General features: G+C 41.4%; 1 protein-coding gene across 2 annotated transcripts in view; it reads left to right on the top strand.

The window, feature by feature from the left end:
• The first annotated feature begins 2,056 nt into the window (after positions 1-2,056).
• LOC126335489 (katanin p80 WD40 repeat-containing subunit B1) overlaps positions 2,057-26,854 on the top strand; it is a 122,592-nt gene continuing 97,794 nt past the window's right edge. Inside the window, exons 1-5 of one of the 2 annotated variants that reach the window (XM_049998817.1) lie at positions 2,057-2,505; positions 2,621-2,751; positions 2,903-3,121; positions 14,193-14,318; positions 18,039-18,226. In XM_049998817.1, coding sequence (XP_049854774.1) covers positions 2,442-2,505; positions 2,621-2,751; positions 2,903-3,121; positions 14,193-14,318; positions 18,039-18,226 — 728 coding nt within the window. In that variant the 5' untranslated portion in view covers positions 2,057-2,441. The remainder of the gene's footprint in view (positions 2,506-2,620; positions 2,752-2,902; positions 3,122-14,192; positions 14,319-18,038; positions 18,227-26,854) is intronic. The other variant, XM_049998819.1, reaches the window with a different exon arrangement.

Raw genomic sequence — 26,854 nt, forward strand, 5'->3', positions numbered from 1 at the left:
TTTTCATAGCAACGTCTTTTATCTCATCCATGTATCAATATATTAGTTGTTACGTGAGCAATAACAAAGAGAGCGAAAGCACCATGCGATGCAGTGCTATATGCTGATGTCACAACACTCATCACGTGTGATACAAACCTTGAAAATGCGCAACACAGCATGGCAGTGGGAATGGAGTGATACATTACTTGGTTTGAGGCAAGTGTACTGCTAAAGAATGATAGTTAAACTGAAGATATTGTATTCCGTCTGAATGCTTCCAGTCATGATAACAAAACAGTAAAGTTATTAGGATTTCATATAGATCAAAAGCTCAGCTGGGATATCCACATAGGGGAGTTATGTGGCAAATTGGCACGTCATCTATCTGCTGTACAAGCTGAGAACTAGTGTTAGCAAAGAACTTCTGTTATACTCATACTTTGCATTCTTCCATTATGGTTTGAGTTATGGAATACTACTATGGGCAATTCCATAGGCTCAAAATTAGTGTTCCCATTGCAAAAGAAAGTCATTAGGTGCATGGCAGGACAGCCCATATGAATCATGTCGAGATTATTTGGACAAATGTGATTAACTACAATATAATAATCCAAGATGGATACAATAAATATATATGCAAATGTGAGTAACAACAAGAAGTTTCCTAACAAATCAATTACAAGATAAATGAACTACATAGGTGAGTGAATGACAATTTTGAATGTGTATTTACAACTGCCTTGTCTTCGTTAAAGAAAATCTGAGAAAATTTGACTTAAGGAGTACAGTTCATGACCATAACATAAGAAGTGGACATGCAATTAATACGCCATCTGCTAGGTTTGCAAAGACCATAACAGCTACAAATATCATGGTCCTGTCTACTTCAACAAATTACCTGAAAATGCCTACACAGTGCCAGTGAATAAATTTAAAACTAGTCTTTTGAGGTGGATGAAAGGTAAAGTAATTTACTCTGCTCGAGAGTTCCTTGAGTATGTGACAAATGACCCACTTTTCTTATGACAATGAACAATAAATTAACAGCAAAATATACATCTGCCACTCTGTGCAACTATTTCCTTACTGTATCATGAACTTGTCGTTAATTATCTGTTTGATTATTTATATGTCATTCACTCAACTATGTAGTTCATTTATCTTGTAATTGGTCTGTTAGGAAACTTTTTCTTGTTATTGACATTTGTATAAATATTTATTGTATCCTTCTTGGATTATTATATTGTAGTTAATCACATTTGTCCAAGTGTATATTGTTATTATTAGAGTGTTAACACTAACAACACCAGTTGCATGTAAAAATGCTCAAAGGTGGAATAAAAGATTTGTATTTATATTAGCATTCTCAGACATCCGATATCGTCTCCAGAAGTTTCGCTTGCTGCTGCTGTTGCTAACAAAAACGAGACTGAGTGTCGCGACTATGACTTGACGGAGCCGTGACGTGAAGCGACGGGACAGGACGGCCAGTGTGTATGCTGCCGTTTGAAATGAAATGCAAAATGTTTTGACGGGATGGGGCATGATGGTCAGCATTAATTGGTATTTAACCTACCATTCCAGAGACCTTCTGTTCTGTAGTAATTAAGGTACACTAGCACTCTGTATTGTTATATTGTGAAGTCGAGTATCTGAAGTTATAGCAAATTTATCATTGCAAGTTAACTACTTAAACTCGAGTAAAGCATCTAAAACTGTTTATGATCTAACTTATTTTCTAGCTCTTGCCTCTAGGTATTTATTTCTGAAGTATTTGGAATCCATGCAGTGTTTCCGAAATTTGGTTAATTCTAAGATATTTTATAAAATCAAAAATTGAATAAGAAGATTCTAGCACGAAGCTCAAGGTATTGAAACACCCCATTGTGTTTCCTATACCTGAAATATTTGCAGGAACGAAAATGTAACTGACCAAAATGAATATAGTTTAGGCTCAATAAATTTACTGCGGAAGAATCAGTCTCTGTTATTGCAAAAGTCTTGAACTTAATTGAATGTTGCACTAAGATAACTTTGCAAATGACTACATTTAATACAATCTCTGGCTCTGTACGTATTTGGTTAGATCTTCCCTTTGATGCTGTATGCGGATAATTTTACGTGGTACCAACCTGGACATGTTCAAAATCTCGTAGACACTACTTTTGCTGAAGAATCATGTAGTTGGTACGCGTGGTGGGTTTGATAATACAACCGAACCCATCAGATGGTATTATATGTCAAGGTGAAAAACAAGATGTTGTTAGTAGAAGGAAGAGTTTGTGTCTGTATTGCTTGGTTAACAGCGTAAAGCATCCAACGAAATAAATGTTGCAGTATAGAAAGTGCATGTGTAGTGGTGTGTGTGTTCTTTTCTTTTATACTCTTTACAGCGTGTTTGAAAATGATTAACATGTTGGGATATATGCACCCGCCTTTAGTTAAATTTAAGCATATACATGCGAGTGACCAATAACCAAGACCATACTATGGCCTCGGCGACGAAGCGCTGCTGGAAACTACGTTAGTATACAGATTACTTTGTAAAGGAAATTTAGCGTCGTCCAGTGTTTATTGTTATTTACATGTAAGCCTGACTAATATTCGTTTCATGTGTTGCCTTCCTCCCCTCGTGTAGAAGAGTTTACAGCGCATAGTGCTAATGTGAATACACTTGCACTTGGTCACAAATCCGGGAGGGTACTAGTAACAGGTGGAGATGACAAGAAAGTAAACCTTTGGGCCGTTGGCAAACACAATTGTTTTATGGTGAGTGAAATATTACGCCACATTTAAACCATTAATTAATGAGATTTTGGGTTTGAAACGCTGTGCCACATCCTTTGCCATAATCATGTGTTCTCCCAGTGACAGTGATGAAATTATGATTTACACAGTATTTTTTTCATTGAACTTGCAGAGCTTAAGCGGTCATACAACCCCTGTGGAATGTGTACAGTTTGGACACACTGATGAACTGGTATGTGCAGGATCTCAGTCTGGTACTCTCAAAATCTGGGATTTGGAAGCTGCTAAAATTGTTCGTAGCCTCACAGGACATAAGAGTAATATTCGGTGCATAGACTTCCATCCTTATGGAGATTTCCTAGCATCAGGTTCATTTGATACATCAATCAAAGTAAGTACATTGCAGTCATGTCTTTTGTACGTCTACACTTTTCATGTGGTAAATTTTGCAAGCAGTACATTTTGTATTTAATGTGTGTAGGAAGGTGTACAGAACTGGTGATACAAATGTGCTGAATGTTGCATTTGCTGTTCCGTTTACCTGTCCGGCAACTGGTATATACATGCAGTGTTTGTTTAATTTGATTACCATAGCCATTTTCCTCCTTGATGAGTGATGTGCATTCTTGTAAAGTTTTCAAATATACGTTAATTTCAGAGTTATTACTGCCAATCATTGATGCTGGAGCTAATATGAGCGGTGATTATTGTAATAATGAAAGGGAATCCAGAAATGTTGTTTTTGACATGCTTTGGAATTAAGCTTCATTTACAAATGTTTGAAGTATGTACGTTATATGGTCATTTCCATACTTGTCATTGGATTCTTCTGTCACAATCACAGAAAATTTCATAGTGAGACTGTCAAAGTTTTGCAAGTACACAAGTCATTGTTTGTTTTGTCACACAAACATGTTTCACCACAGTTGTGGCATCATCAGTGGCTTTTTAAAATATTTTCCTACATAGACCTATGTACAGGTTATTTTTATTTATGCTACATCAGAGTTTGCTGTCATTTAAATTGCATGTGCATTTTACCTTTTATTTTACATTGTGTGTGCCCTGTGGTTGCCAACCAAAGTTGGCCACTGGTCAAAATTAGTATACCTTGTCAGCTGCAAACATGACGGATGTTAGACAATCGTCTACATTGAATTTTTTTGTTTATTATCCAATCTCTAAGAAGGTATGTTCATAAAATTCATGGAATATGCTCACTTTTGGCCTTAACATAGTAGGAATAGCAAAATATCACTATGGCCAGGCTAAAAATGGGGATAAGCCTATGCCATGAATCAAGGAGGAATAATAAACAAAAAATTCAGTGCAGATGGTTGTCTAGCATCCCTCATGTTTTTAGTCACCCTTAAACATCCCAACAACCACCACCATCCCTCATGTTCACAGATGACATGGTGTACTAATTTAGACCTGTGCCTGATTTTGGTTGGCAGCCACAGAAAGCACACACTGCAAAATAAAAGGCAAAGTGCACATATGATTTAAATGACAACAAAATCTGATTTATCATATTCCTGGACCTAAAAATAACTTCATGTACATATTTAGTGAAAATAATAAAGAACCCACAAAGTTGGGGCACAATTTGTGCATATGAAAAAAGTTGGAACCTATCCTTACTTCATTATTATTTTACTGTGGGTATGGGAACTGAGCTCAAAACTCCAAGATGATAGTTCTATCTTAGCTTTTTTCAGTGGGAAAAAAAAACCTAGGGGTATTTGAAAAGAATGAGTAATAATTAACAAAAAATTTAAAAAAATACCAGCATGGGACAGCATAGACTGAAAGAACGTTGCAACGAAAGAGGACAGTTGCAGCATTTTTTTACAGCCAAACCTAGATAATGTGGCGTGTTTAGAAGAAAAACGTGATTTAAAAAATGCTAGGTAAGCCACATCACAAAATTGTGTGGGAAAGAAATGTGTTGTATCGCCCCTGACATGCAAGTGTCTTTCCAGTTTCATTTAAGTTTGCAGCATTTCAGCTCTTTTTCCTGTTCTTTTCCCCTCTGTATGATGAATAGTGCCAGAATTTGTTAAAAGCAAAATTATTATAATTTGGAGAACTGATTGAATTAGAGGAGGGAGCTGTTTCATGTCTACAGTAGTGACAAGGTTTTTTTTAAAAAAAAATTAAGTGGCGGATATATGGAAATTTAAAACTATATATATATATATGCCAATGTAGAAGAAAAACATAGCATAAAAATGGTAGGTAGTAACCTGTATAATTGATTTTGGCAATTTCTAGATGAAGCTCTAGATGTACCTTGGGAAAGATGAACTGAGAAGTGCTGTGCTAATAAAAAGAATGTCTTTCAACACTTTTCTCTCCTGGTCACACATTTCCTGAGACTGAAAACTTTTCAGTTATAATCTCGATGTGTGAGAGTTTGTTCCGTCATATGTGCCCATTTCATGATACTTGCTTTGGAGAAGTTAAACTGACGAGGAAATGATTGTACCACTGGGTTTTGGTGTCCAATAAGCACAATGGTTAGGCAAGAGATCATGTTGCTGTTATCTGGTACAATGATGAACTAACTGTTCATGGTTGAGCACAAGGCTTTTATCTACACTCATGCTCATAAATTAAGGATAATTGTAGAATGTGGTGCCACACAACGTGGCAGTACACAAAACTGGCGCTAATAGCATAGGCACAAAGGGAACACACACGACACAGATCTGTAAGTCGACGGTATTGGTGATAAATTGAGAAAACCATCCCGAAACACTTGTGCTACAAAACTTCACTGTTTCCTTTGCATGTACCCCGACATCAATATGGGATATGATCACCATGCACATGTACACAGGCTGCACAACAGGTTGGCATACTCTGGATCAGGTGGTCGAGCAGCTGCTGGGATATAGCCACCCATTCTTGCACCAGTGCCTGTCGGTGCTCCTGAAGTGTCCTAGGGGTGTGATGACATGCAACGATACATCGACAGAGAGCATCCCAGACGTGTTTAGGTCTGGAGAACAGGCAGGCCACTCCATCTGCCTGGTATCTTCTGTTTCAAGGTACTCCTCCACAATGGCAGCTTGGTGGGGTCATGGGTTATCATCCTTCAGGAGGAAGGTAGGACCCATTGCACCCCTGAAAAGGTGGACATACTGGTGCAAAATGACGCCCCGATACACCTGACCTGTTACAGTTCCTCTGTCAAAGACATGCAGGGGTGTATATGCACCAATCATAATCCCACCCCACACCATCACACCACAACCTCCATACAGGTCCCTTTCAAGGACATTAAGCAGTTGGTGTCTGGTTCCTGGTTCATGCCTGATGAAAACCCGGCGAGAATCACTGGTCAGACTGTACCTGGACTCGTCCGTGAACATAACCTGGGACCACTGTTCCTGTGATCAGGGGTCAGTGGAATGCATCTTGCAGGTCTCCCGGCAAATAAACCATGTAAGGTCCCCAAGCAAGGCTACCTGTAGTACTTCGTGGCCATCTGTGGGCATGATGGTGAGATATGAGTCTTCTTGTGGTGTTGTACACTGTGGATGTCCCATACTGTAGCACATGGACACGTTTCCTGTCTGCTGTAATCGTTGCCATAATCTTGAGATCACACTTTGTGGCACATGGAGGGCCCATGCTACGACCTGCTGTGTTTCACCAGCCTCCAGTCGCCCTTGTATTCTATCCCTCATAATGTCATCAGTATGGTTCTTTGAGCCATTTTCAACACACAGTCACTATTAGAATGTCTGAAAACGTCTGCACACTTACTCGCTGCACCGTTCTCTGACATGCACTAACATACCTCTGCATATGTGGACTGCTGCCAGTGCCACCGTGTGACCAGAGCCCTGTTTCACCATGTATCAGCGTTATCAGAATCAAGAATTTTATTCACCGTAGATCATTTTACAATGATATTGGCTTCGTCATACAAGATGTACTTGTACATACAGAATAATAAAATAAACTTCTGTCAATGTATTATAGAATACATTTGAAGCATGGCAGTGTACCAAATTACAAAGGATAGCTTTTAAAAGTTAACGCAACAAGCTACCTTATAATCTAATATAATATGGTATTTTATTGTTTATATTATAAACTTTGTAATTACACACGATTAACCACAGCACAAAATAATATGTTTAACTACAGACAACTTTTAAATGCTTATATTCTCCTCAGGCATCTCAAAGAATTCTTTAATGTCATAGAATGGATGATCTGACAGCCAGGTGTACCACTTAATTTTAAAAGAAATTGTAACCATAGACTGAACATGAACTGGCAGTTTATTGAACATTTTGAGTGGGTTAACTTTGTGAGAATTTCCTGTTCTCGCTAATCTGTGGCGCGGTATGTCTAAATTACCGTTAGCCCTGGTGTTGTGTTCGTGTATTTCCCTTCTGGCAATAAATTCTGAAATATTATTTTTAATATAAGAGTACAGACATATAGATGTATAAATTTATAATTGTAAGTATTCTGAGTCTGGAAAAAAGAGGACAACAGTGCTCCCTATGATCTCTTTTACATATTATACGTACGACTTTTTTTTTTTTTTTTTTGTAATTTCAATACGTTTTTGATGTGGGTTGAGTGCCCCCATATAATCAGACCATATGAAATATGTGACTGGAAGAGCCCAAATTATGTCACCCTGAGGTACTCTAAGCTCACTACCTCCCTTAATTACCTCCTTAATTTATGAGCATGAATGTACATTCCACTTCTCACTTGCATCGCGTAGTGGACCAATTTTATGCCATCCGTAGTTTGAGTCTTGTAGTGTATCCAATGGTCCATCCAAGATTAACATCTTGGGCTATGCAATGAGCAGCATATTCATAGATCCTCCTGAGACATCCAGGAAGGTTAGCCTCCTATCCATTTCAACTTCCATGGTGAAGTTGATCACGAGAGGAGCTGAGATGTGGAAGGAATTCTTCCAGCTTGATTCTTTCATGTGACAAATAAAATTGTGTCAGCAACAAAACAAAAGAAACAGATTGGTTCTTATCGGACTATTTCCTGGCTTTACTCCTCAAATTGTTCTGTGTACATCAGCTGCAACCAGCGAAAGCAGGTTTCTCATAGCTTCTGCTTTATTCTGCTCATGGTATACGCAGACGAAGTGTTAATCAGTGTGTTAATTCTTGCTATCAACAATAAATGTTATTTCGTTCAACATCACTCTTATTCATGGATTCCATTACAACATGTTTTACTTTGTCTCCATCTGTTAATGTATTCTATTGTATATTTATTGATCCTGTGAATTATACATTGTACAGGGGTACATAATGATATAGGACAAGTCAAATAATTGGAATAAAGTTTAACAGAAAGCTGTTGTATCATTTCCATTATATAGAAATATAAGTCTAACATATGAGAATAACATTTCATAAATACACAACTGAATTTTACACACACACACACACACACACACACACACACACACACACACACACACACGTCTTTTGGCCTTGATTATCAGATACACACATATATGTAATAGACCACATATAATACACAGATAAATCTACATGTACACATTTCTTATTTTGGCCTTAATTGTGTAAACTATAATTTTTCACATATTTACATTGTAGATAAAAATTCATCAACACTATAGTAGCAATTCTGAAGCAAGTAGTCTCTCACTGCAGTTTTGAATTTATGCATGCCAGTTATTGCCTTAATTTTTTAGGTACTTGGTTATACAGTTTTTTTCCTGCTTGCAAGGGTCCTTTTTTGTTTAGTGTTGTATGTGAAAACTGCATATGTAAATCTTGATTAATTCGTGTGTTGTATAAATGGATATTTTGGTCTTTTGGAGCAATTTTGCTATTTTCATCTATGATTTTCCTTATAAGCATTATTGTTTCTAGGATATATAGGCATGGTAACAGAAGAATATGAAGCTTTTTAAATGAGGGTTTGCATGAAGGTCAAGATGCTGTGCCTTCAGTGGCTCTCATAATTCTTTTTTGTGCAGTAAAACGGCTTTTGCTGTGTTAAGTACAGTATGTGCATAGATTTAGTTATCCATATATAAAGCATAAAAGGAAGACAGGAAAATAGCAGCTATCGTATCTTTAACGCACATAAAACTTTTATCTATAGTGATCATTTCCCTGTTCCTTAGGAGTAAGGCACTGTTGATTTTTTTCAAGTATTGTAACATTCCACATAAAATCAATGTTTCGTTTTATGCTCAAGATTGTAACTTCTTTCAGAAACATTGTAAGAACTATTGCATAGTTATTTGTTCTTGTCAGTGTGTGATACTTCCCTTCAGATGCTATGTAAAAATACTAGAGAAAAGCAGTAACACAAATTTTGGTCTCTGAGGTTGATGGAGTAGGAGCAAATACTAGAATTAAGCCAGTAATGGAAGATAAAAACTGAAATAATCCATAATTACTTTTTTTACCTTTTATTCTGTCGACCACGTGTACCCGTAGTTCCTTCTGTTTCTGTGTGTGTGTGTGTGTGTGTGTGTGTGTGTGTGTGTGTGTGTGTGTGTTTTTTTAAGTGTAAACAACTTCCATTCTGGAATATAGTACTTATCCCTTAAATGTTTACTCTTGCTGTTGCTGGAGTTGTGCTGCTGTTACACATTGTTCATTCCATTGATTACTTTGTGGTAGTCGTCAGTAGAACATCCGTAGATGCACAGTGAAGGATAGCATTATTCTTTGGTGGTGCACACAAGGGACAGATTGTTTATTCTTTGTATATATATAACAGTTCTGTTGTTATTGATTCAATGTTAATATGAGCTTTTTGTTGCAATAAAAAAATAAAATATTATAGCCTAACTACTTTGTGTGTCTTTCTGAAGATTGTAAGTAGTAGTATGTGACTAAAGTGGTGACTCCGTATAAAGAATTTTGCTGTAGACGAACAAATGCAGCCCAGTTCAGTTTCGTCTACCAGGAGATCGGCGAGTCCGAGTGGCTCACACAGTGTTACGGATTGGCGTGATGTTTTGCTAAAGAACATTGAGGAATTATGACACGACATTGAAGAACAAGAAAACGCTGTGTTTAATTTTTGTGCGCCATTAAGTAACGGCCTTTCGACAGAGAACAGTAGCAAGATGAAATTATGCCCACTGCAGTTCATACCCGATAAAACTGAACTGTGGCTTGCAATGCGTGATCTGACTTAACAGCATCATGGCATTGTAAACGAAGACACAAAATTTATGATTGCTGGTAGTGCGCTTGACAATAAAACAGCAATAATCAGCGCAGATATAATACTTCAGGCACCCGCCACGCAAAAGTATACGCGTTTTAAGCAGTTACTCATTGATTGATTGATTTATTGGAACAACGTATCCAGCAAGTATTGCACAGTGAAAAGAGAGGAGATAAGTCGCCATCGGAATTTTGGCGGCACCTGCGAAGTTTAGTCAACGACACTGAGTTGCCAGATACGACACTGCAACATGTATGGCATGTGCAGTTGCCAGAGGCAGTTAGAACAGCTATGGCGCTCTCAGGCACACAAGATATCTCGTTGTTGATCTCATTAGCCGACAAGGTCTGCACTTCGTTAGATGCAACGCATACGTCGACGGCGATGTTTGGACACAACAGTACAGACTCACAGGAAATGGCGGCGATACAATGACGCCAACAGCTGGATGTTTCTCAACAACTGGATGACCTACGAAAACAAGTTGACGGATTGAAGCAGCAGATATTGACATTGCTCAGAGGCAAGACAGGCATAAACAAGAAGAGCAAGGAAGATGACTTAGTGTCTAAGGAGCGTATCTGCTGGTACCATTGACGATGCAGAAGTGAGGCGACGTGCTGCACATCACCCTGCAATCACCCAAAAGGCGACAGCGGCTGGCGTTGGGTGCCACTGGTCATGAGTTCGAGCACCAGCGCCTACTGTTATGAGGTGAGATCGGTGAGAGGCAGCTACGGGTGAGTAACCGTTCTTCTTTACCTTCACTGTCCCATTGGCTGTTTCTTACAGACGTTAAGTCCGGCCGTGCTTATCTAGTCGACTCAGGTTCTGACGTTAGTGCATTCCCTGTTGGAAACTGTGATGTGAATCTCCCTCCGTCTCAGTCGAAACTCACAGCAGCAAACCTGACGTCGATAGCGACTTATGGAAAATGTCAGATAGAGGTAGACCTCGGGTTCCATGGAAGTTTACCATGGACTTTTGTAATTGTCAATGTGTCGGACGCAATATTGGGTGCAGATTTCTTGTTTTATTATGCACTTGAGGTATCTATTAGCTCAGTGAGCATTCGATGGGGGACACATTGCATTAGAAGCACCCTAGGTCGAAGCCCCATGTCCACGTCTGATTGCAGACAAGTAGCAAACTGCTAATCCATGTCTGGTTGTCAGACAATAAAGTACAATACCGTACATCACATCAGGACTACACCTAGTCAACCAGTGTCTCAACGCCCATGCCGCTTAGCTCCGGATCATTTTGCTGCAGCGAGGGCAGAGTTCGGAGAACTATTACGCTCCGGAATCGTCCCTACATCCACCAGTTCGTGGTCATTGCCACTTCACCTTGTAAAGAAGGGAGATGGGACTTGGAGACCATGCGGAGACTACAGGGCACTAAATACTCGTACCATCCCCGATTATTATCCGATGCCACATATCAGGGGTTTTACGCACGCACTTGCAGACGCGACCATTTTTAGTGTCATTGATTGCAAAAAAGCGTATCACCAGATACCGGTTGCACCTGCCGATATACCGAAGACGGCAGTCACACTACCATTCGGTTTATTTGAATACCTCCGTATGCCATTCGGGTTAAAAAATGCGGTACAAACTTGGTAGCGTTTCACTGACAAAGTCCTCAGAGGTTTACCACATTGCTTTGCGTATGTCGACGACATCTTGGTTTTTCGTTGTCTGAGGAATTGCACGAACTACATCTAAGGACTGTTTACCAACGTATTGAGGCATATGGCATTTCGGTCAATGAATGGAAGTGTTTACTTTGACAACGTGAGGTGCCATTCTTGGGCTACTCAGTGACAACAGCCGGTATCAGCCCACTGCAAGACAAACTCGACCTTATTGAAGAGATGACTCGCCCCATCGACTATCGCCAACTACGCTGGTTTCTTGGAGCAGTTAACTTCTACAGACAACATCTGCCTAATGCGGCAGCCATTCAAGCAACTTTGACGTCAGCACTAGTCGGCAGGGATGCAATAGGCAAACGACCTTTACAGTCGACAGCAGAAATGCTGCAGGTGGGATTCGACAAGATCAAAACCTGTCTACGTCAGGCAATAATGTTGGCACATCTGGTTCCTCAAGCTCGACTGGCAATTGTTGTGGATGCGAGCCAGCAGGCGATAGGTGCAGCTCTACACCAGAAGGTGGGAAACAATTGGCAGCCCCTAGGTTTCTTCTCCTGCAAGCTTACGTCATCACAGACCACAAGCCAATTACCTTCGCCTTCAGTAAGAACAAGGATGGTTGCTCACCACGACAATTTAGACAACTCGAGTTTATCGCCCAGTTTACGACAGATCTGCAGCACATAAAAGGAGCTGAGAACGTCGTGGCAGATTTCCTGTCTAGTTCGGAAACAATCTCTCAGACTATTGACTACAAGGAAATAGCTGCAGCACAGGAAACAGACCAGCAACTTGCTAAATTCTCTCATAATAGTATGTCCGAGTTATGCCTGCAACAAATACAACCTAAGGGGGAACACTTCGGAGTTTGGTGTGACGTATCGCAAGGAAACCGTTCATACCTGGAAGATTGCCACGACAATTATTTGATAGCATCCATGGACTGGCTCATTCGGGAATAAACGCCAGCGCCAAACTAATGACAGGCAGATTCGTGTGGCGCGGTATAAATAGACTGCCGTAGTTGGGCAAAAAGATGCCTGGACTGTCAGAGGGCCAAGGTGGGATGACATGTGCACAAAGTGGTAGGAAACTTCCCACTTACCACACAACGTTTCACACATGTGCACCTGGACATCGTGGGATCGCTTTTGCCGCAGGAAGCATACCATTATCTTCTCACTGCGGTGGACCGCTTCACCAGATGGGCAGAGGCGGTTCCGTTATCGGATATTTCAGCAGAAACGGTGGCACGCATATTTCTTTCATCTTGGATCTGCCCTTTACATGTCACCATAGACCAGGGGTGTCAGTTTGAATTGACGTTGTTCTCAGAATTGGCCAACCTCTGCGGGTTCCAACATCATCGCACCACAGCATACCACCCACCAAGCAATGGGGTGGTGGAACGCTGGAATAGAACATTCAAAGCTGCGTTAATGTGCCATTCACAGTCTTGGTCGTCGACATTACCACTAGTTTTGTTGGGCCTGCACACAGCACTGAAAACGGATTTAGGGGGCATCCACCGCAGAATTGGTTTATTGTGAACCCTTACGACTGTCTGCAGAATTCTTCACCGATAAAGAAGGGGCACGACAGACCGAATTGCTGTTTACATTGCATGAGCATATGGCCAGACTTCGCCCATCTCCTGTCTCGAGACATGGAGCTGTAAATACGTTCGTGCACAAAGATCTACGCTCATGTACACATGTGAGGCTACGGACGGATGCTCTCAAGTCACCGCTGCAGCCTTCATATTCTGGACCTTACAGAGTGCTCTCACAGGATGAACATACCATGCAGACAGATCTGAATGGAAAGAGTCAAGTGGTATCATTGGAACGGTTCAAACCTGCACATATGTTACCGACTGAAGAGGTCACAGAGGTCAGGCCCCAAGTGCCACCTTTCACACCACTGGACCAGGATGACACCATCTCACCACCACAAGAGGAAGTGGTACTGTCACTACCAGCAACAGAAGCTGAAGAAGTTCAATCAATGCCTTCAGCACACACAAGAGTGTGAAAGCGTGAAATATAAATACCTCTACATTCCCGGAGCTCTGCTCTATCAGTGGGGGGCTGTGTGGGAGTCACCAGCAGAACATCCGTAGACGCACAGTGAAGGATAGCATTATTCTGTGGTGGCGTGCACAAGGGACAGATTGTTTATTCTTTGATTATATATAATAGTTCTGTTGTTATTGGTTCAATGTTAATATGAGCTTTTCGTTGCAATAAAAAAATAAAATATTACATTCTTACTACTTCGTGACTCTTTCTAAAGATTGTAATAAGTAGTATGTGGCTAAAACTTCATTACACTTCTATCTGTTCATCCACTACATCTTAAGTGTATGTACCACAAGCCACTGTACATAAATTTCAGACAGCATCCAGCTCTGTCAATATGGGACCCTCCCACCTTCCAGTCACCCACCCCCTCATCCTACCCCCCAAAACACACACACACACACACACACACACACACACACACACACACACACACACACACACACACACACAGACAGGGTGCTCATGTCTTTCTATATGTATCTTAATCTCTGTTTCAGCTTTGGGACATAAGAAGAAAAGGGTGTATTTTCACATACAGAGGACATGATAGGATGGTTAATAGTCTCAAATTCAGTCCAGATGGACAGTGGATTGCTTCTGGAGGGGATGAGGGCCATGTGAAGGTATTTATGTACTATAGGCTGCATTATGTTGGAAACCATGTGCATATTTGTTTCCTAAAAAGTATTAGTAAGTAAATCTCATAGGTTTTCACACAAGGGAACTGCACCTGCTCCAATGGCTAGAACTGAATAAAAATGATTTAAAAATGTGGGAACCATTGAGATGATTTGTTGATAAAACTGTGAATTTGTGTATGCTAGACATTTGATGGTAAGTGATTCGAAGGAGTGCAGAAGCACTAGCTAGTCAAGAAACAATACTGCGAAAGAGACAACTGTGACTAGGAAATTCACAAGAGCCAAATAAGTTATCACTGAAAATCATCATCTGAACTTTCTTCTTCTTCCTCTTCGCCATATTTGTTGTCCTCTTCATGTATAACATGGTCTTCACTACCATAGAGAGAGTTACTTATGGTGCACTTCTTGAAAGATGTAACAAAAATGCCTTCCCTCACTTGTAGACTATGACTGTTTTATCCACTGACACACTTGTTTGATTGTAGGTCATTTTAAAGCTCCCTTCGGCATAAATTCATGCTGGGTTTCATCCATCTTCCATTTGTTCCATTCTCTCTCACATACACTTTAAATGGTTTATTTGTTGGGACATCAAGAGGCTGTAGTTGTAAAGCAAATCCTCCCAGAATAACAGCAAGCTCTGCATTTCCCTGTCTCAGTTTCTCTTTCACAGAATTTTTCAAGTGACGACTAAGCTTATTTAGCACAAGAAGAGAAGTCTTCTTCAATAAAGCACATTTCCTTCTCTCCCACACTGTGTTAATCCATAATTTCTTACCAGCCTCATCCATCCAATCCTTGTCATATATGTGAGAAACACACCTGGTGGTGGTTCAGAAGGTTTCGTCACAGTTTTGCACTTGTAAGTGATCACTGGATGAAGTTTAATACCATCAGGACAACAGCATAGTGCAGTTTTTCATGTCCGCTTGTTTTTATAGTTACAATTTTAGCACCTTTCATGGCAACAGTTCTGTTACTTGGCACATCGAATGACAGAAGAGTTTCTGACCTATTTTGATTTTGGTCCACAAGCATCATAAACCTGTAGCACCAACCAAATCCCTTAAAGTTTGTTAATTTCCACCTTAGTGCTAGCTTACAAGCTTATATCTGAATCATTTTTGTACTAATTCCAGTGGCATTTGGATGGTGTCCTTGAATCCATTCAGAGTACATCATTTTCTAGCTTTGGCCATTCTGCATTCAGTCCTTTATTTGCCCATTTAGTCTTCCTTATTTTTTTCAGTTCATCTTTATTAGCCTGCCAGTCGTGAATGATTTTTCTTGTGGGTGGAGGGCAAAATGCCACTCAACTGTTCTGTTTCTGTGTTCTTCTGCATTTGCTATTACTTTCAACTTATAGTGCGCATCATGTGAATACCTTTTATTTTTTCCATTATGAAACTAGCTACTAAAAAAAAGTATTACCAATAACAAAACTTTTTCAGTTCAAGTTCACTGGCAGTGAGTGTTGACCACTGGTGGATACATATGGGGGGATGCGTGGGATGCCAGTCAGTGTGCATGCTATTCATTCATTTCTTTCGTCAGTTGACTCGATTGAATTGAGATATCGAGTAATTGTATATTCCTATGTAGCGCGTGCACACTAGATCAGACTATCCCACTTTGCACATGCTATACAAAATATTTGCTTGTTTACCTGCATCTATCGATAAAGTAGAAAGAAGGTTTTCAACATTGTGGTATACAAAGATATGGCTAAGGTAGACAGTGAAAGAGGAATCCTCCTGGAGGATCGACTTAATGGCTTAGCTCTGTAGAACACTCACCCTGACATTGATTGTCCTATTGACAATGTAACTAACCAATTTACACAGAAGAATAGGCGCATAGAACTAATCATTTAAGGAAGAGAACCACAATTCCAACATTTTTAAATCATAAGATGGCATTGTCTTGTATATGTGTGTAATCAGTGTAAATAAAACTTTCTTAAACGTTACATGTGACTTGATTATTTTTTATTACTGTAAAAGTAAAAGTAGTTCAAGATATCTTTAACACCCCCTCCTTGAGGTTTTTCTGTATTCGCTACTGCTGTAGACTGCAATGATGCATCATAGACTAGGCAGTGTTCTGGGTTTGTGATGGTGCGACGGGAGGGAGACACTGTTAGCAAGCTTGTGAATCCCTGCAACTCATCTTTGTCACATTGGTGCACTGCTGGTGCCAGTTGAATCCATTGTTGCCAGATAGAGATAGGTTTTCCTTGGCATCAAATATATGTCCATTTTTAAGAATGGTGGGAATTTTAAATCAAACACGGGCATTTTTATGTTAATTTCGAGTATAAGATGCACCAAAATTTTAGAGGCAGTTTTTTGAAGAAAAATGTGTGTCTTCTAGTCTGTAAAATATGGTATTATTAAAATAAAATTTATTATTACATACATATCCACATTTTAAAATCATTTTCATTCAACTTTCTGTTTGAACTAGGGCACTATCCTTCTTAACTTGTTATTGATGTTCTTGTGATTGCAATGTCATTTTTACTAATTGTGAAGCAAAAGAGTTAGTCTTCTATGTGAGAAACACATGGATTAGATGTTAGGTTGCATTATATTAAGTCCATTAAATAGCTAAAAATGTGAAATATTGCCCCCACAATCTTCATAATTTTTGTTCTGCACCCATTTTCCAATGTTAGGCTTCTGAATGAGTGGGAAAGTGTTGTGCCATTAATGTTTTGATATATCATCATCGGCAGTGCTAGTAGGCATTCAAAAATAAATATTAAAGCCAGTAAACATCCTTAACATTCTTTGTAACTAGATCAGTAAAAGTTATTATAGGGCTGTCCATGTCAAAAACAAATGTAATCAGTTTATGTATTCTGCCAAAAGAAATCATTAGTTCAGGACCTTCTTATTGGCTACTGTATACTACCATCTGGTTGGGTATGACAAACCAATGAATTGGTGACTAAGTGCAAGAGATGCCAATACCGTAAGTTCACTTTAGCCAGATTGTGTTTTTGGTAGTGAGTGATGAATGCTTTTACCTCTATGCTGTTGAGTCATTGGGAAGGTTTTGGGAATGTTTTATGGGGAATGTAAATGACATTGCAGCTTGTCACAGTAATGTGTAGCATTTTGAAATAGAATGTATGTTACAGTGTTTTTAGTCATTTTTTCATTTTAATTGGACCAATAATTGCTTTACTTGTTGGGTACATTACATCCTTTTTTTAAAAGTTTGGAAATAATGCTTACATATGGGGATTGCAGTAGTTCTGTGGAGATGATTAGGCTTGCACAGGTTAGTGTACTGGATAGCTGCATCAAATCAGGATTGGAGCTGAATGCAACAACAACATTACTCACAGATACATTTGTGTGTGTGTGTGTGTGTGTGTGTGTGTGTGTGTGTGTGTGTGTGTGTGTGTGTGTATATATATATATATATATACTGAGGCAGATGTTGGACCAAAAATCAGACTAGATCTCAGCAGTTTTACAAATAGGACTGAGTAAGATTCACAATATGAAAGAAAGCCTGTTTGCTACATTTTTATGTGTGGCTTTTAAACTACAGCATGAAAACTGGGCCTAGTTTTATGTAAGGCAATTTAGGGGGTAACTACAAAATTTAATGTGTGTCTGATCTGGTGATGAATAGTAAAGAATGTATGCTGAGTTAGATTTTATAATTTTTAATTTGTTTTAACAGTTATGGGACCTGCGAGCTGGACGGTTGCTAAAGCAGTTCTCAGAGCACAATGGATCTATTTCTGCAGTCAAGTTTCATCCGAATGAATTTTTGTTAGCTGCAGGAAGTGCAGATCGAACTGTTACTTTTTGGGATCTAGAGAAGTTTCAACTTATTTCTACATCTGACAGAGACATTTTTCCTATCAGGTATGAGATATTCACTGTGTTTTTATGTACCATTCTTTGCTTTTTAAGTAAATGTGTGCACATTTTCTAGAATGATCATTTGGAAAGTTCTTTAAATTTCAAATAGTTCTGTGGTGAAACTAATGTCACCTAACTAAGTCACAAATTGTTCACCTCCAAAGATGATCAAATTGAGAGGCTAGTTGTTTCAACCAAAGAAGTGCATTACATTTCCAAATGTTCTTTAATTGTACTAAGTTTGTCTAGTAAATACACTCCAAAATGAAGCTAATAAAATGAAGACGCAATCAAACATTGAAAATGACAGGTTGAATGATCAAAAATATCAGGAAAAGAATATATTGCTACTCACTGTAGATTGTTGTAGACTGGCAAAATGAAACTACTGTACATGTTACAGCTTTTGCCGAAAGCCTTCTTCAGCAAAGAGCCCCCACAGGCCCAGCATTCATTTGCTTCGTGACCTCGGGTTTCCTAAGCAGGGGACTGACGAATGCCGCCAGTCCCCTGGTACCATAACTTCTGGACATGCTTTAGCGACCACCATGCAGTGTGGTGGTGGATCGTTGTGTCCCCCCAGGGAATGGGTATCTGCCTGGATCACAAGGATGGTAAAATCTCTATTAAAAAGTGGACTGGATGGGCTGTTGGGCAGTATTAAGACCCAAAATGATGAGGCCTTGTGTGGCTAGTCCACATGGGCCATCTCTGACTATCAATAGCAGTAATCATAGTAACAGGCCACATCCTATGGTAGATAACGTTTTTGTTCTCATGAAATGCTTGCACAGTTCTTTAGAGGAATCGTCACTCTTTTATGTCCATATAGCTTTTTAGAGACTTGCAGGGCAACTCAAATTGATCAAGAGGCTGTGTAATGACTCTCTCCTGCTAGAGACTATGAAGGCTCCCTGAGTACTGAAGCTGTTGCATGTCAAGCTCTTTGGAGAAAATCCCATCAGTAGTGAGCTGCACACTGTGTTAAATGCTGGGACATGTGGATATGGATACAAAAGAACAGCAACAAGAATGGGAAAGTGCAAGGCTGAGTGAAATTCAAAATATTGTGAAAAGGGTTGATGGTGAGCTCCAAAAGTCACCATGATTTATTCTGACATGCTGAAGTTGCTGGAGTACATTGCAGCAGGATTCTTCTGCGTTAAAGTTAGACCTCATGTACCGAATCCAATATGCTGCTTAAAGTGCAAATGGTTCGGTCGTACCAATGTGTGTTGCAACGATTGGGCTACATGTGTCAGTGCGGCACATGAATAAGTTTTTCGACACACTGCCCCATCCAGGTGTGTTAATTGCAGTTTGGAGCACAGGGACCATCCTGTCTTCGCTGTAGAAAAGAAGATTCAGGAAATTAAAGTCACCTAACGTGTTAAGTACTCTGATGCGAAGGAGGAATTAAGTTCATGCAGCCACCAAGTCTTGTTAAGTCTTTTGCCTCAGCTTTGAAGCAACCTTCCAGAAGGTCAGTGTTAGCACCCAGACTATGACTGTTGAGCAGAGCACACCTATTTGCACTTGTAAATGTAGCTGCCAGCCTGTGTTGGTGATCCCACAGCCCAGTCATGCTATGACTGAAGCGTTGAAAGTTGCTGCGTATAATAACAGTGCAGATAGCAAGTCCTCACAGTAGAAATCGGAAGAGATCCACCAAAGTGTTTCTCTTATTTCAGCCTTGCCACCGTCCCCAAAATCCAAGCTGGGAATGAAGGCCAAATCACCAAAGTGATCTGCTCTGAAGCCATCAGACCATGCGACCTTGCTGCTATCTGATGGATCTGATGATAGTCATACTATATGCGGTATGGACGTTGATGTTTGCATGAGGAACTGTGTGGGATCTGTGTGAAAGTATGCTGGAGTCCCTTGTTGTGGGGCATGTACAGGGGTTGTAACAGACTGCTGCCATGTTTATTGCGGAATCCCAGAGTAATTTTAGATTTATTTCAGCACAGGAGAGAGTGCTTCTGTTTTTAATGTGATCCTTTTTGACATTTGAAATGAGCACCACAACTATGTACAGCATTACCACAAGTTCTGGAAATCAGGGAATTTCAAATGTTTCAGTGAGATCAGGGAAGTTTGAAGAAAAAAAAACAGGAAAACTGGAAAAATCTCATTTTTGTCCTAATAGATGAAATGGTTTGTTAACTGAGATGTCATGCGTTGTCACTGGCTGGTCGCAGATGAGTATGTGCACTGATTCCCTACTCCCTCATTCTTACTGCTTCTCCTCTTCCTACCATTCCCTTCAGCTTGCAGTAAGTGCTGCCACCACTTATTGCCACTAACCTAGCAGCTGCCAATGAGAGGTAGGGAAGTGTGAGGAGTGGTTTGTTTGGATCTCATTCTCAGAGATTGTTGACACAGCAGCCGTAGACGGTGGTTGTGTGTGCATGAATTATGTCTGAGTGAATGTGTGTGTGTGTGTGTGTGCTCTCATTTTCTGACAAAGGCTATGACAGAAAGTTTAGTTGTGAGAGTGTGATTGTCTTTTCTATGAGCCTTTCTGCAGCTCAGCGATCATCTTTATGGTCAGTTGCTACCTACCCTCATTGGTATTGATTCTCAGAATATTTGCACAAGTTATCTGTTGCATGGATTGATCACCACAGTCTCATTTCATCAACATGGTATCTGTGACATGCGAATAGATGGCCACACAAGTGGACTTCCACGATGGGCCAAAATCACAGGCCATTTCTGCAGCTATCTGTAACAAATTGGGCCTGCCGATCTGAAGCTCATCATTTCCCACTAATGTGCAAGTCCTGTCCATCGGATCTAGTCTCACTGATCCACCTGCAGGCTGGGTCTGTTTGTTTATAGCATAATGCAGCAGATTTTCGTGGTTTATCGAAGGACCCAGGAATGTGGTGTTGCTCGGCAGGCCAGAGGCCATGGACGATGGATTTCAGGAATTGTGAGTGTCTCACTGCAAGTCGATTGTACAGTGCAGCATTTTACAGACATTTGATACACACTAGTAAATTTTGACGCTCTAAAAATAAGTAAGAAGAAAATTTTAGTAGTTGCTGGCAGTTTGTATACTATGTACTCATATATTACTTGAAACAAAAGTCACACAATGACTAATAACTGACAGTAACGAACATAGTAAAACCAACATTTTATTGGTGGCCACCTAAAGTGTTGGTTTACACAATTCTTTCCTGCCTTATACATTTATTTCAAGAGGCCTACTTTTTTCTGAGGTTGTTTCTGAAATCAGTGAAGATATTTTAAAACTGTCTTGCGACTCCAAGGAAATGCTTATTTTTGTTACCAAATGTGTTTCGTTTTATTGGAAGGAAAAAAAACCAACAGTGGTCTTAATGAAACACATATACCAATTTGGCTTTCTTTTTCCATCTAAAAACAGTTCATTACAAAAAATGTCAATTCTTAAGATTTTTTTGCTCATACAGGGGAGAAATAAGGAAATTCTTACATTTTTTGTCAACTTATGTCTTGACTTACCCTTGAGCTCTCAAAATTTGTCAGTGAAGGAATGCTAAAACTTGTTTTGAAATCAGGGAAATATTAGGGAATTTCATGACGGGAAACTTGTGGCAACCCTGATGTAGTCTTCATGGCTGGGTCTAAATAGGAGAGCTCCGTTGGTTCCTCTGTCACTTTCCCTAAGTTGGGCCCTCAAGATTCTGTTGCTCCCAGGGTTCACTATATTTGATGCTGAACTAGCTATGGTATTGAGGGCACTGGAGCAGATGAGATGTGCCATGCCTGCTAAATTCCTAGCCCTTACCAACTCCCTGAGTGCTCTGCAGTCTCTGCAAAACTTGTATCCAGCTGATAAAGTAGTTCATGATTTCCTGGATGCCCTCCTCTGGCTACAAGGACTGTGGAAGGAGGTGTCCTCCTGCAGGGTGCCAGGGCATGTGAGTATTTTGGGAAACGGAAGGGCAGATGTAGCAGCCAAGGGGGCGTATCTTAATCCTCAGTTGGTTCAGCGTGCCATCTCCCTGCATGTACTCACCTCGCTGTTGAGCTACAGAGTCGTGCGTCATTGGGTAGACAAGTGGCTGAAAGTGACTGGTAATAAGCTGTGTCTACTAAATCCCATTATATGGCCCTGGTGTGTCCCCTTTTGGCCACAAATAAGGGGTGAGGTCCTGCTTACTTGTCTCCGCATAGGCCACAGTCATCTGATGCAGGGGTTCTTGCTCTGGCGACAGGATCCTCCAACATGCGGTGCTTGTGGTGTACAGGTAACTGTGTGCCACATTTTATTGGACTGTGTTTTATTTTCGAGCTAGAGGGCAGCGGCAGATTTGCTGGCAGGTCTGCCCTCTATTTTAAGTGACACTGACACAAATATGGTTGGAGTTTTAAGATTTTGTGACGTGCCCACCTTGTTTCCAAAAATTTTAGGAAGACACGTTTTATTCACATTTGTTTCTTTTAATTTGTGTAAGGGCACTGATAAATCTCGGCGTAGAGTGTGTGTAATTACATGATGTGCGCATCCGCAAGCGCACGCGCGCACGCGCGCTCACACACACACACACACACACACACACACACACACACACACACACACACACACATAAATAAGCACATGTCATGCACACATGACCGCTATGTCTGGCAGCTCCAGCTGGAAGAATGTCGTTACTTGATTATAGGGGGCATAGACATAATCAACATGTGACACACATGCTACATTTTGGAACCTGAAAAGAGAGATTTGGTGGAAGCTGAACTCTTCGAGGATTAACAGTTTGCTGACGGGCCACTTAGAAAAAATATTAGGCCTAGGAAACTGGCAATTTATGCCGTTATTTAAAGCATTACTGACACACATGTAATTGATGTATCTTCAAGAGTAATACATACTAAAAAGTGGTAAGCTTCAAAATTAATTTTTCATATTTACTTTATTTTTTAGATAGATTACAGATTTTAAAATTATGGTGACAGAAAGTATGATTATAAGTGCGAGGTGAATTATTGAGGATTTCTACCTCATGAGCTGCCAAAATTTCTTGCTCACACAACAAACGTGACTTATTTGTAGCAAAATTACAGCAAACTGTGAAACCTTATGAGTACTTGCACAAAATTGGGTTATTGCAATATATTGGCTCAGCCATACATAACAGCAGCTGTTAGATTTGCTGTTGTTTCTTTCAAAATAGTTCTAGGAATTGACAATATAAGGCAGCACCAGTCAAGGGACAGGTAGCAAGATGTCCGTACATTGTTCTCATACAAAGGCAGTCCAGTTTTGAAGCGCTAGGTGGTGCTCATTTTGAGAAAATCGTGGCGCAACCTATAATCGCGTGCAATCTTCTAACACAGCCCAACATATAGTCGGCTGCAGTCTTTTAAACACAAAGTTGTGGCCTTAGTTCTGCTTGGACTTGGTCTCCAAAGTGTTTATGGGAAGTTAACCCAGGACAACAGATTGGATGGGGGGAAGGGGGGGATGGGCATATCTAAACAATAATGAAATTATTGGTAAATGTTCTGAATACTTATCTTCCTTTCAATCCTTTCATGTACCCTGCCAATTAAAAAAACTTCTGCAGTATGTAATTTTTGTTGTTGTTAATCTAGTTCCATATTCAAAATGTTAGATTTCTATCTTTGATTATATTTACTATACTCTGTTCATCCCCCCTGCGGGTCTGGGGGTAAGAATAGGCCCCCAGTATTCCTGCCTGTCGTAAGAGGCGACTAAAAGGAGTCTCAACTGTTTTGGCCTTTAATGTGATGGTCCCCTAAGGGGTTTGACCACTACCTTTTCAAATTTTCCGTTAGTGTGTACCATTTGGGGAAGGACGCCTTACGTGGTGCATCTTAAATCAATTTTGCCCTAAGATCTGGCACACCCGATATTGTCATGGAGTTGGACTTACACCAAGCGTCTCGCCAAATCAGCTGCAGTGTGTTCCGGGTAGCGTACATTCCCTCCATTGTGCACTTCCATCTTTGCCCTCTTGTTATACATGGATATTCGACACTCGACATCCAGCACGGTAGCCAGTCTGTTGTGGTGGGGTCATCATGTATCCTCTTGGTAGTAGCCCCCTGACTACACAGGGATTGCACTGCCTATCCCTCTGGGGCATCAGGAGTCCCGGCAAAGCTCATCCTGCCAGGTGGTCTTTACTGTGGCTGGGTGGCGCCCGTGGAGCGAGCCCCTGGTCGGGATGGGTGGCATAAGGGCGGATGACCCCCAATGAAGCGTGGTACATCATCTCTCGCTGGTGGGCCTCCACCAGCAGTCTCTAAGCAATCGAGGTCTAACCTCAACAGGAAGAAATATCATCCGAGATCATTTCCCTCCTTGGCCACTCCATGGGAGGAACGTATGGCTAAAGAAGGCAGTGCAGATTATTCACCCTGCTACCTAGTCTGTACGCGAGTTGATGCTGAATCTTTTATGTCGACCAAGCCCCAGTTTTTTGTGGAGCATTTAGAGGACAAGTTCGGCGAGGTGGAGGGCTTGTCCAAAATGCACTCTGGGTCAGTTCTCATCAAAACTGCATCCTCTGCCCACTCACGGAGGTTGCTCGCTTGCAATAAGTTGGGGATGTTTCCGTTAGCATCACACCCCATAAGAGTTCAAAGACACTCCAGGGTATTATATTCCACAGGGATTGTCTTCTGCAGTCGGACGATGAACTGTGCACCAACCTAGAACGACGAGGTGTTCACTTCATCCGGCATGTGCATCGGGGTTCGAGGGATAGTCAGGTGGCCACCGGTGTCTTCATTTTGGCCTTCGAGGGTGACATCTTACCTGAAAAGGTCAAGGTGATGGTTTACCACTGTGATGTGTAATTCCGGCATCACGTGTCAAGATTGTGGACGTCATTTGCATCCCAATACTCCATGTGCCCCACCTCCCATCTGTGTTAACTGCAGAGAACACCATTCCCCCTGCTCGCCGGACTGTACGATATTCCAGAAAGAAAGGAGGATAATGGAATATAAGACCCTGGACCGCATGAGCTATACCAAGGCTAGGTGGAAATATGAACGGCTACATCGTGTGCCAATGCCATCAACCTATGCCGCTGCTGCAGCATCATCTCCCATGTTGTCATGTACAGCTGGCTCTCTGCTACGTCAGAATCCATCAGCTTCCTTGATTGTGAGGGGCACTTCACTCCCTGTTGCTCCTGCTCCATCTCCTTCAGGAGCAACGCCACCCCAACCATTGAGAACATTAGTTACCACTTCCCAGCCAGAGAAGTGTGAGACTTATTTGGCTACTCTCGCCAGGAAGGGGTCCCTTGGGGCCCTCCCATCCCAGGCATTGCCCAGTGCCAAAGCGGAGACCCGCAAGTTTCTGAAACAACCACCGGTCGCTGGTCGTAGGGCCTCACGGTCGTCAGCCATCCCTGAGACTGACCCAGTGAGGCCCTCCCAGCCAGAACCACCAAAGACACAGCATGCAAATCAGTCAAAGAAAAAGGCTCCCAAGAATCCTGACATTGCGGTGGCACCCGTCCCACCACAACCTTCCAACTCTGGGTCTGAAGATGAGGTGGAGATTCTGGCATCCGCTGAGGATCTGGATGTCGCCAGTCCCTCAGACGCGATGGATAGCTGTTGCACAGGTAGTCAATCGGTGGCAGCAGGGGGCCAGGAGGCGTAATCTGCCTCCCCAGTCCCTTCACTCCTTTCTCAGCCATGGACATCGTCATCCTCCAGTGGAACTGCGGCAGTTTCTTCCACGATCTTGCTGAGCTCCGACAACTTCTCAGCCTTCACCCTTTCTTCTGCATTGCTCAAGAAACTTGGTTTCCGGCAATGCGAACCCCCGCCCTCCGTGGGGTTATTATAAGAACCGGGCAGCTTAAGAATGGGTGTCTGGTGGCGTCTGCATCTATGTCATTCACTCTCTACACCACCGCGAGTCTATCCCTCTACAAACACCGTTAGAGGCTGTCACTGTTCGGGTGTGGATGCCACAGGCTGTTACTGTCTGCAGTCTCTATCTTCCACCGGATGATGATGTTCCGCAGCATGTCCTGGTGGCACTGATAGCCCAATTGCCGCCACCGTTCCTGTTAATGGGCGACTTCATCGCCCATAACCCTCTGTGGGGTGGGTCAGTGGCAACAGGTCCAGGCACCACCATTGAGAACGTATTGGCACAGGTCGACCTCTCCCTTTTAAATGATGGTGCCTTCTCACATTTCAGTGTGGCACATGGCACGTACTCCGCCATTGACCTTTCAATCTGCAGCCCTATCTTCGTACCGTCTGTTCAATGGAGTGTGCATGACAACCCGTGTGGTAGTGACCACTTTCCGATCTTTCTGTCACTGCCACAGCGTCAATCTTCTGGGCACCCTTGTAGATGGGCTATGAATAAGGGTGACTGGGACTTGTTCTCCTCCACTGCCACCATTGAGCTTCTTTCTAATGAAGCCATTGATGCGGTGGTTCACTCAGTCACCACCGGCATCGTAACTGCTGCAGAATCTGCCATTCCCCTTTCTTCTGGGTCCCCTTGGCAGAAAACTGTGCCTTGGTGGTCGCCTGCGATCACCGAGGCAATTAAAGATCGCTGGCGGAAGATCCAACGTCACAAGCGGCATCCATCTTTAGAAAACCTCGTCTCCTTTAAACGGC

Source organism: Schistocerca gregaria, chromosome 2 (assembly GCF_023897955.1).
Source record: "Schistocerca gregaria isolate iqSchGreg1 chromosome 2, iqSchGreg1.2, whole genome shotgun sequence".
NCBI classification, from domain to species: domain Eukaryota; kingdom Metazoa; phylum Arthropoda; class Insecta; order Orthoptera; family Acrididae; genus Schistocerca; species Schistocerca gregaria.